Here is a 13650-nt window from a genome sequence, read left to right on the forward strand (position 1 = left end):
AAAAAGCCCAGCAACTCTCCACACGCGCCGAAGAAGATCGGAAAAGAAAGGACAGAAGTTATCGCAAACTAGCGCAGGCTCAAAGCATAATCCCTGCATCCTGTTGCTGAGGCTGTTTCTAGGAGTGCGGCAGGTTGGCTCGCCTGGTTTCTTTAATGGCCGAGCCGCACCAGCGACTGATAAAACTCCCCCTGTACAGGCGCGGTCAGTAGCCTTTTTAAACGTCGGGGCTATCAGCCCTGCCCCATGGGCGGGACAAGGTTCAGCCCTGCGCTGTGCACCAGGGCTGGGCGCGCAGGCCCCGGGGCGCTGCAGCCGGGCTGGGGCGGAACGGGAAGCCCGGCCGGGAGGAGGCAGCGCCGCCCGCGGGACCCTCTGAGCTCCCCGCGCTGGTGGCCCCTTAGTCTCTTCCCAAGCGCTCACCCCGGCTGGCCACCGGGTAGCGCTGTGCGCCTCTCGGTCTCCCCCGCCTCCCCCGGCTGAGACTGCCCCCACTGCTCGCGGCTCTGCCGCTGCCAGATCTTGGGCTCCGTGAAAGGAGCGGCGGCAGCCCGCCGGAGAAGCGAGGGGCCGGGCGAGCGAGCCGGAGAGGCGGGAGCCGGGCAGCAGCGCACCCCCGGCGGCGGCAGGCAGAGGCGGAGCGCGCCCGCCTCCCCCACTTGCCTCCCTTCCCTCGGGCGCCTCTCCGGGAGCGCGGGTGGCAGGAGGAAAAGCCCGAAGCCACCGGCCATGGGGGTCGCTCCGCTGGCGGGCTTAAGGAGGGGGGCAAGGGGCAGCGCCCCCAATCGGATCCCAGCCCCCCCCTTCCGTCCCCCAAAACTTTTCTGGCTGGATGCGGAGCGCGGATTGGGCCAGGAGTGGATAAAACGGCCGCCACCCCCGCGCGTCAGTGGTGGGGGCTCCCCCCGCTCCGGGCTTTGCCATCTTGGGGCGCCCTGCGAAGCGGGGGGGACCCTTGTGCTTCCCCCGTTGGAGCAACCGGGGTGGGGGAGATCCCCGCGGTGCTGAGCCCCGGTCCAGGGCGGCACCTCGTGCGGATAAGTCAAGGCAGGGCTACGTGTCCAGACCCCCCTCTGGAGCTGGGAGCGGAGCCTTTTCTCGCCCGGCGGCTGGGGCGGCGCCGGCTGCGGGCCGAGGGCAGCGCGGATGGGCGATTTCCCCTAAGATCTTCCCCCGGGGGTCGGCGGCTGTTTTTCGGGGCGCCACGGGGCGCGTCTGCCCGCCTGCCGCAGCCAGCGAGACTTTGCACGGGCAGGAGGAGCAGCCCGAGCCGGCGGCGCGGACTGAGGAAAGGATTATAAAAGTCGGGGAAAGTTCCCTTCCCGTCCCCCCGCGGACCATGGCAGGGGGCGGCGTCTGGCAGCCCCTGCTCTGCATCCTCCTCGCTCTCCAGGGGACCCCAGGCGCCGGGGCTCAAGGTAAAGCGGAGGGGGCACGACCCGAAGGGGTGGGGTGGGGAGGGGGGCCCTTCCCAGACCAGCCCCCACTGGGCATGGAGCAGCCTGGGAGCGCGCCGGAAACCGGAGCCCGGATTTGCACGGTTCGTTATTTTTAATTATGGATTGACTTTGATGCTACCGAAAGCTCCAGAGACACGCAGCCCGCCCTGTGCTCAGCCGCTCTCTGGAGGTGTCTCTTTTATGTGTTGATTGACTCTCTGGGGGTGTCCCCTCCCCGTACCCCTTTCCCCAGGCATTTGAGTTTCTTGTCCAGGCAGCGTCTGGTCCCGGTGCTTGTTTTAAACAATGTTCTGCGCTGGTTCTGGAGGGAGGCGGAAACCTCGCCTGGCTGCTGGAGAGGAGGAGCAGCTGGCCATGGAAAGTTGTGTCTGTGTGATGGAGAGTGGGGGTAAACATCCAGAGCTCAGAGGGATGGGAAAGGAGACGTGTGGGGGCTGCAGAGTCTTGAGACTGGAGCCACAAAGATTTGGAAAAGAGAAAAGAGAGACTTTAAAAAAAAAAAAAACAAAAAACCAGGAAAACCCAACTTGAATATAAAGGCCAGGGTGGCGTGGGGGAGACAGATCTTTCTGCCTGCCTCGGAGCTAGCCAGCCAGGTTGTGACTAACCCTCAAAAAATGAAAACCCAGCGCAGCATTTGTAAGGTTGAGCCAAGGAGCCCTTTCCAGACAGGATGTTGTGTCCCAGCCCTGGGCTCTGGGCTTGCTCTCTTGGGCCTGGTCAAAAGTAGTGTGTGTTTGATTGTGTAGGGCGGAATTGAGCGTACTTGGGCTCCTGCAGACAGCTGAGAGGAAGCAAGAGAGCGGAATAGGGCAACATGTGAAACCTGTGATTTCTCTCTCCTTATTCCTTCTGTCCACCAAAATCTTGGTGTTATTTAGGAGTTAAGGTCACCTGCTGGAGAGTAATTATGTGGGGGAGGAAGGGGGGGAATGGTTTCTGATGAATGCTGGCCTTGAATGGTTTAAACAATCTGGCTTTGTACTGTAAACTGTGACCTCCATCTCCCTAGGTCCTCCAATCTGTTGCCTGAAGATAAGGTTTCTAGCTGGTTACAGCTGGGCGTGTTAATAGCGGTAGCAGCAGGAGTAAGGCAAAGCTTGTCCATATGATGATGGCTTTGGGGGGCACGAAACCCTGCCCCATGCACACTTTTCCACACCTTGTCTCGCGTGGCTGGCTTCCTTAGTTGATTGCTTACATGCCATGCAGACGTGCACAGGCCGTTTTCCAGGGCTGCATGCTACCCTGACATCTAGTTCCAGTCGCATGCAGTGGTGAACTGTGTGAAATCAGTGAACAGTGTAGGGCTAGTTTTCTTTTTCCCAACTGCGGGGATGTGGATCTGGATTTGTAGAAAAGTGTTGATTTGCGAAGCCCTGTTTACACCAGCCATGACCTGAAAAGCAGGCTCCTGGTCTGATGTCTTAAAAGAGCCAGTGCCGGTGGCTGGAATCAGAAAGTTGTGTGTTCCAGGGGGCTACACGCTTGGAGAAAAAGCCACTCGAAAAAGGCATCCTTGAATATTTGATTGTCTGACGTGGAACTGAAGAAGTCCCTTGCCATGCACTAAGGAAGGGTGTTGCCTCTCTCCCTCCCCAGAGCTCACTGCTTGGAAAGTTTCAGAAGCTCTTTTGGAAAGGGATTGAATATTTGGTTAGTTATCCAAACAGCTGCTTTAAATGACTAGGAACAGCTTTACACTGTGTGTATCTCTCCCAAGCACCTTACTCCTCTCTCTCTCTCTCTCTTCCTATCTCAAGACCTTTCAAGATAACAATACAGTCAGGAGAGATTTACATTCAAGAGGCAGGAGAATGTGGCCAACTGAACCCTGGAAGCTTATTACAGTTCCTTAGGTAGGGGGTGAAAGGGGGGGGGGCACGACAACGCAACTTTATTCTTTTCTTCCAAGGTCTGGTGAGAACTGGCAGCTCCTGATAGCAGAGTCTTGTTCAGAGAGAAACATTCGCCATGGCTGAGCTAAAACTGTGGCACCGGCAGGTGCAGACAGTTGGGCAGGCTGAATCTTAAGGGAAACCCTGCAGGGGCAGAAGGGAGGCATCAGGTGGGAGAAGGCAGAGCTATAAATGCCTATAATGGGGGAGGTGGGTTGTGCAGTAAAATGCTACATAATCTTGCTGGGTAGGTGGATGGCAACTGCCTTTGTTGCATCCTATTTCACGCTCTTGAATTCCTGTGTCCATGCTATGAGGCTTCTGCTAAGACTAACCATCTGTGCATACTGGGATTAGACGGGGTGGCAGCCCTGGAATGCGTTTCCACCCCTTGCTTCCAGAGGCCCCATTCAGAGTTTGGGGGCTTGAGCTTGCCACTGGCTGCTGAGAAGCTGCACGCTTGTATGCTTAAAAGGCTAGCCTGCACGATGTGGTCCTACGCTGTCCGTCCCCCCTGCTCTCCCCTCCCTGTTGAGCTGCAGTAATGTAAGTAAATTAGAGCTGCAGTTTAAAGGGGATTCAAGGCAGCGCTCAGTGAGCTAATACTGCAGGGCAGTGGGAGCCCCTCTGATAAGCTAATCGCCTTCAGGATGCTTATGTGCTGTGGAGCCTATTTTCAGCTGCCTCTGTCATCTGAATGGGCTGTAGAAATAGTTGCCTGGTTCTCCAAGTGTGAGTTCATGAGCACAGAGCAATGCCAGACCCTAGATGCTGGGAAGGCCGGGCTGAAGGGAAACGGGCTTTTGCTGCCAGAGAGAACCACAGCCCTTTTGTCCTTTCATTAATGAGGACTTTGAGGAAGTACAGAATCTCCTTGCTCAACAGCCATGTTAGGTTGCAGTAGCTCACGAAAGCTTATGCTCTAATAAATTTGTTAGTCTCTAAGGTGCCACAAGTACTCCTTTTCTTTTTGCGAATACAGACTAACACGGCTGCTACTCTGAAACCAGGGTTTAAAGTTGCTAACTCTGGGACTCATCTCCTGCCTAGGCATGCTGGATTTGTGTGGCATCTTCTGGGCTGCCTGCATCCCAGTCAGAGTTAGGGAGTCTCTCTCTCTTTCTCTCTCTCTCTGCAGGTGCAAGTGGGAAATGGTGTGATTTCAGCCCAGGCTTCGAATGAGAGGGAGAATCTATAGGCAGAGCATGCTATGGGACAGCTAGTCCAGGCGGTGGGAGCTGCACAGGAGAAGGCCCTTGTGCCAGCAGCTGTGTGCTTGTGGGACTTGAGCTAGATAGGCAGGAGGGAGGGGTAGAAAGGAGGAAGGTGTCTGTTGTATGCAGTTGTACATCCATGGAAGGTACATGGATGCCCATGTGTGTTAAAGCATGTTGATCCATGTAGCAGATTTGCCTGAGATCGTGTATTACTGCTTGACTCTAAATGGCTCTGTAGCCATACTAAGCATCCTTCCTTTCCCCAGGTTATGGGGGCTGGGTGTGCAGAGAGACCTTGTGATCAGATAGGTTGGGAAATCTCTGACAAGGGGAGGTCATTTGCACTGGATCTGGCCTGTAGAAGGGGATGGGGGTAGGTAAGGAGGCCTCTGAACCCCTCCCCTGAGACGAGCAGTATTCCAGGATATAATATACTCTCCCTCTAAATTTATAGCCATCATTTTCAGCAGCAAATGGAGCCAAAGCCCTCTCTGCCCCTGGCTTCAAACTCCCCATCCACTGCCTCTCCTTAGCACCAGCGCTATAATTTCTCAGTAATTAAGTTCAGAACATAACATATAAACTGGCAGTATATTATACAGGCAGTCCCTGTGTCGGAAGCTGTGAAGGTCTCTTTGATTGATTCACTCTCTCTCTGAGTTTCTCTTCTCCTTGTCTTTGAATCTCTGTCTTTCAGATTTCCCCACTGCTGCGTTTGTTCGTTGCATTTGGAACTATTTCCTGGCATTAGGAACTTGCCTCCTGTTTGTTTTAAGGGCTCTGGAGCGCTCAGTAGGTAGGGACTGTGAAGTTTGGTTTAGGTGCATAGTTTTGCCTTGTTTAAATGGGACTGGGTCAAAAGTGGTGATGGGTGGTTGCTTGTTTGTTGTTTTTTCCCTCCCTTTACCAACAAACCTATTGTTTAATGAATTGAACTTTTCATATTTAATTCCATGAGACTGGTTATTATAAATATGTGTGAGCTTCAGGAAATAGAACAATTGGGGGAGGGATGGGAGAGAATTTGGCAGTGAGGCTTAGGCAGTCCTTATTTTAAAAATCTTTTGGTAATGGTCCAAAATACCTCCGCTTAACCAGGGCAGCTGCTGGGTCATTGAGCTGTGACCGAGGAGCTGTGGCCACGTGGGGGAGCGCTCATGGAATCTGAAGCAATGGCCTTTCTGTGCAGGGCTTTCTTGTGACGCTGGCCCTTTGCGACCTGGTTGGATTTTTACTAGCAGGTGGTTGGAGCTGGGTTACTTGGGGCTTGCACAGGGATCTTGGCATAGATCTGGGCATAGTGGTACCCCGATGCAAAGACTTGTTACTTGCCATCTCCTTCGTGCTGTGAGCACAGGGTAACCTCACAGCATCCATGGAGCAGTGGAGTGCTGCCAGGGGTGAAAGCGACCTTACTAGCCCCAGAGGCTGGCAAAGAAGCATAGGGCAATGCACTGGGAGTGTAGCTGGAGGAAGGGGAGAGGGAAACCTGCTGGAGCAGACTCCCAAGGTGGCTTTGGGCCCCAGAGACTGCGACTGCAGCTCCAAGGTGCATACAGATTTCCAGTGGGGTCTGCTGGGAGGAGTCCTGCTGGAGCCAACAAGGGCACGCTGCACGGCTAAGAGAGGCAGTGTAGGATCCAGGGGAGGTTGAGGTTGGAGCTAAGTCAAGGCTGCGTTGGGGTATGAAGCCACTAAAAAGCCCTGCAAGCCATCATGAGAGTTTGGTCCCAAGTGGGAGAAACCCTACAAGGTCTCAGTCTGTCTCTTCAGCTCGCGGCTGAGCCAAACCCTGCGCGATGCCAGCCGCGTCTGAACTGGAAACTGCTCTTCCCCACCGACTCGGGCCCAAAACCATGCAGGACGCTCTGCTCTGAGCAGCTGCCCTTTCCCCCTCCTCCGCCCCAAAACACAGCGGAAGGGGTTTGGAGCTGGGGTTCCGGCTTCGGCTTGTCTCTGGTGGCAAAGTGCCATGTTCCTCAGGCATGCCGGGCCGGCTCCTCTTGTATGTCCACTGTCACCCTTCTGGGGAGTGCCTGGCTGAATCTCGCCTGCCTGCACTCCCTTACCTTGACTGTGACCCCCGGGGCTGAGCATAGCATCTTTAGTCAGTCTCCTGGGGCTCCCAGTCTTGGTGCTGCCCATGTGAGCTGTGTGGGTGAATCACAGGTGTGGGCCCTGGGGATGGAGTGAAGTGGAGCTGTGGTCCAATCCAGCCCAGCTCGGTAGCAGCTGACTGTTGTTCCCAGTGGATGGCTGCTTTGTATCCACCTGTGTAGCAAGCTGGGTTGTCTTGGTGAGTAGCTGACAGCAACTGGGTCCCTGATGGGCAGAGAACACGAGTCGTGGAGACAGAACTTCTCGCCCTGCAAGGAAGCGCCTCCCTCCAGATCATGTGTGGTGTGTGGGGGAGCCCATACCCGTTCTCCCAGAAACCCGAGGGCTTTGCCCTTCGGGGCTGTGTCTGGGCGCCAAATTCTATTTGAGAGCGTGTGACAGTGGAAGAGAATAACCGAGCAGCATAGCGAGTTGCTCTTTGTGTGCCTCCACCCTATGCTCTGGGGCTGGGGGGCAAAGATGGGTGCGTCAACTGCAACCTGTATCAGGGACTTTCAGCCCCCCAGTGCTCCCAAAAGCTCCCCCAGCCCAAGTGTGGGAAGCCTGGGGGGGGTGGGGTGGCCCCCGCACGTTCCTATTGAGCCGAAGCGAGCAGTGTGCTTTTGTGTGCGCACGGTCGATTCAGCCGGCTGAAGAAAGACGGATCGATGGAGCGAGAGCAAAGGAGGAAAAGAAGGAAAAAGTGAAACCACACCAATGCTGAAAGAGGGATCGCTGCTGCCCCAGAGGTGCTTCCCGGCACTGGCAGCTGATTCTGCCGTCCCAGCTCCCAGTGAAGAGTTTATTACCGGCCGCCACTAAAACAAAAGACACCCTGACACCTGGGGAAGAGGGAATGAAAGTTTAATTATAGCCTGGCTGTGCCATGTAATTATTAATTACCCACGGCAAAAAATAACTTATTGATTAGGGCCTCTCGCTAATTACCCAGCAGAATGCAGCACTCGGCACCGGCTAATCAGTCACAGATCTGAAGAAGCGGGGTGCTGGACGGAAGGCCTCTGCACCCCATCCCCCTTGCCTGCCTGGCTTTACTCAACTGTGCTAGACAAGGGCGTAGGCTGCATTTGCTCTTCCTCCTGTGGCTGCTCCAAGTTTGACTTAGGCCCTGACCCCGTGATCGGAGCCCTACTGTGTGCCAGGCTCCATTGCAGGATTGAAGCTGTGATGGCAAGTTCCCTGGGGCAAGGCCTCTGTCTCGTTGTGTTTGTACAGCTCCGGGCACGCTGATGCTCTGCAACAAATGGACCCCCTATTCTCCCCGTCTAGGGAATGCTTTCACCTTGGGGGTGTCAGATCCTTGGTTTGTCCAGCCTTTCCTGGCCCAAGAGTTTCTTTTGTCCAGGACTCAAAAGGAACTGCTAGCGCTAAGCCTTGTGACCTGGTCGAAAACAGCCAGGGCTCTGCAGCCAGGCAGGGCAGTAGAACCTGGCAAGATATCAGATGTTTCAAAATGTCACTAAAAAAGATTTTTGTGGGTGGAGGGGGAGAGCGAAGGGGGAGCGGAATTTTGTTTGCAAATTTCAACTTTTTCATCTGACACCATTCAGCAGGGAGCCCTGCCGGACCCCCTCTCGCTGATCTAAGGATGAACCCTGCATGGGGACTTGTCTCCCACCCGGTCCTGGGGGGAGGGAGCAGCGATACCCCTCCCAAGGGCAAAGATAGTCTGGTGGGATTTTAAAGTGCTGTGGTCGAGCCTGCAAGGGATTGGGAGATTTAGGGCTCCACACAGGACTGAGCGGGAGGGACGGACCAGACTAGCTCCCCAGGCCAAAGGGGCTTATTAGATCGGATGCTGAGGCACCTTCTGGCATTCATGGGCTTTGGGCCATCCCATGACTCTGCACACCCATGTTTGCTGGTCTGCCCCCTCCCCTACCCCCGTCTAGCCATCCGGCTCCACCCAGGGTTCCTGGCTCTTGTGAGGTCTCGCCCTCCGGGTGGGCTTGTTTTACAGGAGTTGAACTGGAGGGGAGAGAGAGGCCCCTTCCCCTGCTACCCAGAGGCAGATGGGGGCTTAGGAATTTAGTAATATGAATTAGTCGGGTGATTTGGGTAAAATCAGCTGTGCCCGCTGCGAGGCCAGGGTCGCAGGCAGAACGGTCTCCGTCGAACGCCTCCCTGCCCCACGTTCTCCCACCCAGCCCAGTTACTGTGCTGGCACCCCCCAGAGTGTCCACTACCGGCCATGCTGTCTGGATGAGGGGACCTCCCGGCGGGCAGGTTCCTCTGTGTAAGATCAGCAATGGCCGGCAGGTTAGGACCACACCGAAGGGGAGAAATTCCCCTGCTGCAGGGAAGGGGCTGCCCTCAAACTGTGCTGTGAATTTGGAGCTGGGGCCAGGCATGCCGTGAGTTAGAGCTGGGCTAGCTGGCCCTGTACCTGGCTTTGTCGGCAAGCCTTGGTGCTGACCTGCCGTGCTGTTCTGTGCCTGGGCTTGCCTGAGCTGAGGCAGCTGATGGTCCCGGGCTGAGCAGCGGGTTTGCGATGCAGCCAGTTTGCTCGTGAAATGGAGACTGTTGAGCCGCTGGATGTGGATCTTTGTGGGGGATGCTGCCCCATCCTATCCTGGCCTAGGAGCTGCGTTCCCTGCTGGCATGGTGTCCCTCCCGTGCCCATGGAGAGGCGCTGTCACGCACGGCTGCCTCCTGGCTCTAGAGCGGCACTCCCTGCAAGCTGCACTAGGCTCAGCCCCTCGTGCTGAGTTCAGGCAAGGGGCTGGTTTTGCCCTAAGACTGGGTGGCCCCCCACCCCTGACTCCTGGTGCTGCCCCCGATCAGTGCCGGGCTCCTCTGTCACCCGGGCAGGGATGGGGTTGCTGCTTGCAGCCTTCCTCGGCTTCGCTCCCCACTGAGATCTCACCCTCCCGCGTCGTATCGGTTTTTCGCTGCTGCTGAGTACAATTTCCTGTAGGCTGAGCCCTCTTGTGCCCCTGGGGCTTCTCTCTGCCCCGCCCCTCCCCCAAGGGTCTTTGACAAGGGATGCCCATCTGGGCCCCTCAGTGCCATGGGGAGAGTGGTACGGTACCAAGCTGGCAGGCCTGGAGAGGCCCAGCCGGCTGCGTCGTTCACCGATCCAGCCTCCACGACAGCCAGAGGCTGCTCTGCACCAGTGGCTCTCCGGCCCAGCTGACTGCTGAGCTCTGCGCTGGATCGCGGCCCCCTCCTTGCAGCGCTGGATCTGATTTAAGGTGGGCGGGCGCATGAGCTGCTGGCCTTGTGCGAAGTGGCACGGGGAGGAAAAGTGGCTTTCAGGGAAGAACGGGGTGAGGGAGAAGACAGGAAGATTAAAATTTGATGCTGCTTAGAATGCCATTAGTGGCTGGCAATGGCCATGACATTTTGATGATACAATAATCGTAAGGGGAGGGAATATTATGGGCTGCAATGCAGCCTGTTAATGACTCTGGGGGGGGAGCTCGGTTCGAGCAGAGCCGGGGGGTTGTTCGTGTGGCTGGGAACACGGGGCCATTGTCTATAACCTTGTAGAGCTGCTTCAGGCGGGCGTCTCTCTCTGCTTCTTTTGGTCTCCGTCCCCCCAAGTTGTAACGAGAGAAGCGTAATCATCATCTGACGTTCCACCACTGTACGTAGCAGCCCGGGGTCGCAGGAGGGGCATGGCCTGTGTTGGGAAAGCTAAGTGCATAGGCCATAAACCAACAGGGCAGAGTTCCCACTGAAGGTAGCAGGAGCACTGACCAGGCAAGCGCTTTGGGATAACTTGCTGCGGGGGCATGAAGGCCTAGTGGGCACCATGCTGGCGAAGGAAGCACCTTGGGCATGGTGCCAGGGGGGTGCTGAGCAGGGCTGGCTGGATCTAGAGTTTCCTGGGGTGAATCACTGCCCCACCTCTGTGACTCAGTTTTCCCACCTGTAAAAATGGAGGACATTCTCCACCCCTCACCCCTTGGGGCATGAAGCTTAGCAGGCCCATGCCTGCAAAGCAAAGGGGCACCATGCTTATCATTGCTTATCACGATTTGGGTCCCAGGGAGGTGCCCTTCGCAGCTGCGGTTCCCAAGTGAGCGAATCCCCGTCGCGTGTGTGTGGCGCGTGTATACGTGTGGCATGGTCCCTGTGGGTGGAAGGGGCTGATGGTGGCAGCTTGAGTCAGGGGAGCTGTAAATTAAGACCCCCTCCCCTCTGCCAGCGCACCCCAATCCTGACCGACACCATCCCCTCAGCACCAGCCCGGGCTGGGGACTGTCTCTGGCGCTGCACGTGGGTGGCCACCTCTGATCATGAGCAGGGTCTGGCGTGAGAGAGGGGCCATCAGCCTCAGAGGAGGTGAGACCTGAAGGCTGGCTGCTTGCACCCCCAGAAAAATGCCCATAATTAACCTGGGGGGATAGAAGGTGGGGAAGGATAGTGGCATCCGCTTGAGGGGGTGGCAGCTTGCGGGGCGAATGTGGCGGTGGGCGGCGCTTCCCTAGGGTGGCGCGATGAGACAGCTGCTGGGCACGATGCTTAGCAGCCTCCCTCTTCTCAGCCCTTTGCAAACCCACTGCCCCTGAGGAGTAAGAGCCCTTCTCCAGCGATGGGCAAACTGAGGGGTAAAACGAGCTGCTCACAGTCCCCCAGCGCGCCCAGGAGTCCTGGCTCCCACTCCTGTGCTTGGAGTGCTCTCCTGCCCAGTGTTTAAACTCGTCCGAGCGGCCGGCCTGGCAGACTTGAATCAGACTCTGGAGAGACTCGAGCCTGTGGTGGCTGGCACTGTGTAAATATCTGAGAAATGATGCAGTGATTATAGAGAGACTCTAATGCACCTCCCAGCACGCGGCTCCTGTCCGTCCCCGCTGAGCAGCAGGCAGCCATGGTGGCCGATTAGTATTGACGTGACCTCGCGAGTCATTTAATAGGGTTTTTGTTTTTTTTTTTTTGTTTTTTTTTGGACTGTAAATGCACAGCCTGCAGCCCTCCTCTTCTCAGAGCTCATAAACTAAGCAGGGTCAGGACTCGGACTGCGGGGGAGGGGGGGACGGGGACTTCCAGGAAAACCCAGTCTGCCACAGGACAAGCGAGTGGGGGTGGCGCTGTGCTGTCAGAGATGCTGCCTTTCAGATGAGATGGAAATCTAGGCCTGGCCGTGGCTGCTCTCTTCAGCAGAACAGTGTCTGGAGTCAGCGGTGTTAACCTGGAGCCCTGGCTGAAGCCCAGCAAGGCAGGTGCATCGGGTGCACGATCCCTGGAAGTCCTCCCTGTATGCTGCAGCTGGATCCCCATTCCTGCAGTTTGCTGTTATAACATATGCTGCTTCCAGCCAAGGCCAGCTGTTTCAGAGATGGGCAATAGCCGTGTGGCTATGAACCGCTGTGCACTCTACTCTGGATGGGAGGGGGCTGGGTGAACAAGGAGACATCGCTGCAAACAGTCTCAGGTCTTTCTCAAACTAAAATGACATGGGGCAAGTGGGGTGGAAATGCTCCCCCGCCCTCTCCAGGTCTATTCTGTGGCCGTCCCAGAACTTTCCTGAAGCTTGGGAGCGCTGGCGTTGGAGGCTGCAGGGGAACCCAAGAGTTCTGGCTCAGACCGCTAGAGACAAGCTGAGCAAGCCCACGATGAAGCTGCTTGGTCACAACATCCGTGTTTAGGAGCCACCTTTCTTGGTGAGCTGTTCGGCCCTCCAAAGCCCTGGGACTAAGCTCCTGACTTTGTACGGCTCTGTAGGGTGTTCCCTGGTGGTCCGGTGGATGGGAGCTGGGCCTCTGGTGGGGTGTGCGCAGTTCAGCTCTCACTTGGGACTGGGCGGCTGGAGCGGTGGGCTAAGGGAAGTGGTGGAGGCCTTCTAGCAAGGAAACGTCAAGTGTGGAAGCTCTGGCTTTGAATGGGAGATGGGATCAGCTTGCCTGACACGCAGGCTTGTTGCTACAGCCGTGAGGGGTTAGCAGGACAGGCGAGAGGCCTTTCAGTGCTCACAATAAAACCCAGCCACTCGTCTGCACTGGGGCTCCTTTTGAACTCCGGGGGAAAACTCTCGGGACTTGACAGCAAATGGGCTAAATTAACGGTGGCCGAGGGCAGCGCGCGGCTGCTTTCAGCTCGCGGATCTGTGTTTGCACAGGTTGCTCTCTAGCTTGTTCCTGGCAAGAGCCTTTCTGCCAAGCAGCCGGCCTGATGGTAGGGCCAGATTAGAGTCCCGAGGAGGAGATGCAGCTGGCTCTTGAGGCAGGCCGGGCGTCTGCGGGCCACGTGCAAGCCTGAAAGGCGTTGTGAAGGGGCTTCAGTCCTGCCGCTGGTTTTGCACCCCTTTTCGGTGGCTGGGGCGACCGGGGGTTGGGCTGTCTGAGCTCTGACCTCGGAATTGAGGCTGGGGCCGGTCTGGGGCAGGAACGAGAGCCCTGCGGGAGTCCTGAGATCAGTGTGACACCGCAGACGGTGCGGTGCCTTCCTGGCGGTTGACGCCCTGCTGCCGAGGTGGCCTGCGGGCGCTCTGGTACGTAACATCTGGAGGATCCAAGCATGCCAGAGGGGCGTGCTGTGTGAGGTGTCACAGCCCAGCTGCAGCTGCTGTTCAGGCAGCCCCCTGTGACTGCGTGGAAGCTGAGAGGGCCCAGCTGCAGCGGGGCTGGAGGGTGATGCCTGTATCTAAGGAGTCATGGGAAGTACCTCCCATCTCTTCCCCCCCCAGCCAGCGCCCCTGGGCAATGCACCGAAGGAGTCTGGCCTGTGCACCTTGCGCCAGGGTGGAGGGCTAGTTCCTACCGCGCCCACTGCTTAAAACAGCTGCTGGCTGACCTTGCCCTGACACGCTCTCCTGGCGTGGAGGTGCAGCCCACGGAGACCGCAAGTCCCAGCCTGCAGCGCCCGCTCTCGAGCCCAGAGGCCAGGCAGCATTGCACGGTGGGATTTGTAGAGGCCCAGTGCTGCCGCTTGGCACTGAGAAGGATAGTGCTGCGGGCTGGCTCTGCTCAGCACCAGTCCAGGTAGGCCTGGACCCTTGGGCTCTTTGCAAGT

The 13650-nt window shown here is 57.0% G+C and overlaps 1 protein-coding gene across 5 annotated transcripts in view; it reads left to right on the forward strand.

The window, feature by feature from the left end:
- Positions 1-559: 559 nt before the first annotated feature.
- Positions 560-13650, forward strand: part of SDK2 (sidekick cell adhesion molecule 2) — a 168418-nt gene continuing 155327 nt past the window's right edge. For all 5 annotated transcript variants that reach the window (XM_038372211.2, XM_038372213.2, XM_038372212.2 and 2 more), the window contains exon 1: positions 560-1418. In XM_038372211.2, coding sequence (XP_038228139.1) covers positions 1340-1418 — 79 coding nt within the window. In that variant the 5' untranslated portion in view covers positions 560-1339. The remainder of the gene's footprint in view (positions 1419-13650) is intronic.

The sequence above is a fragment of the Dermochelys coriacea genome, chromosome 14, assembly GCF_009764565.3.
Source record: "Dermochelys coriacea isolate rDerCor1 chromosome 14, rDerCor1.pri.v4, whole genome shotgun sequence".
Classification (NCBI taxonomy): domain Eukaryota; kingdom Metazoa; phylum Chordata; order Testudines; family Dermochelyidae; genus Dermochelys; species Dermochelys coriacea.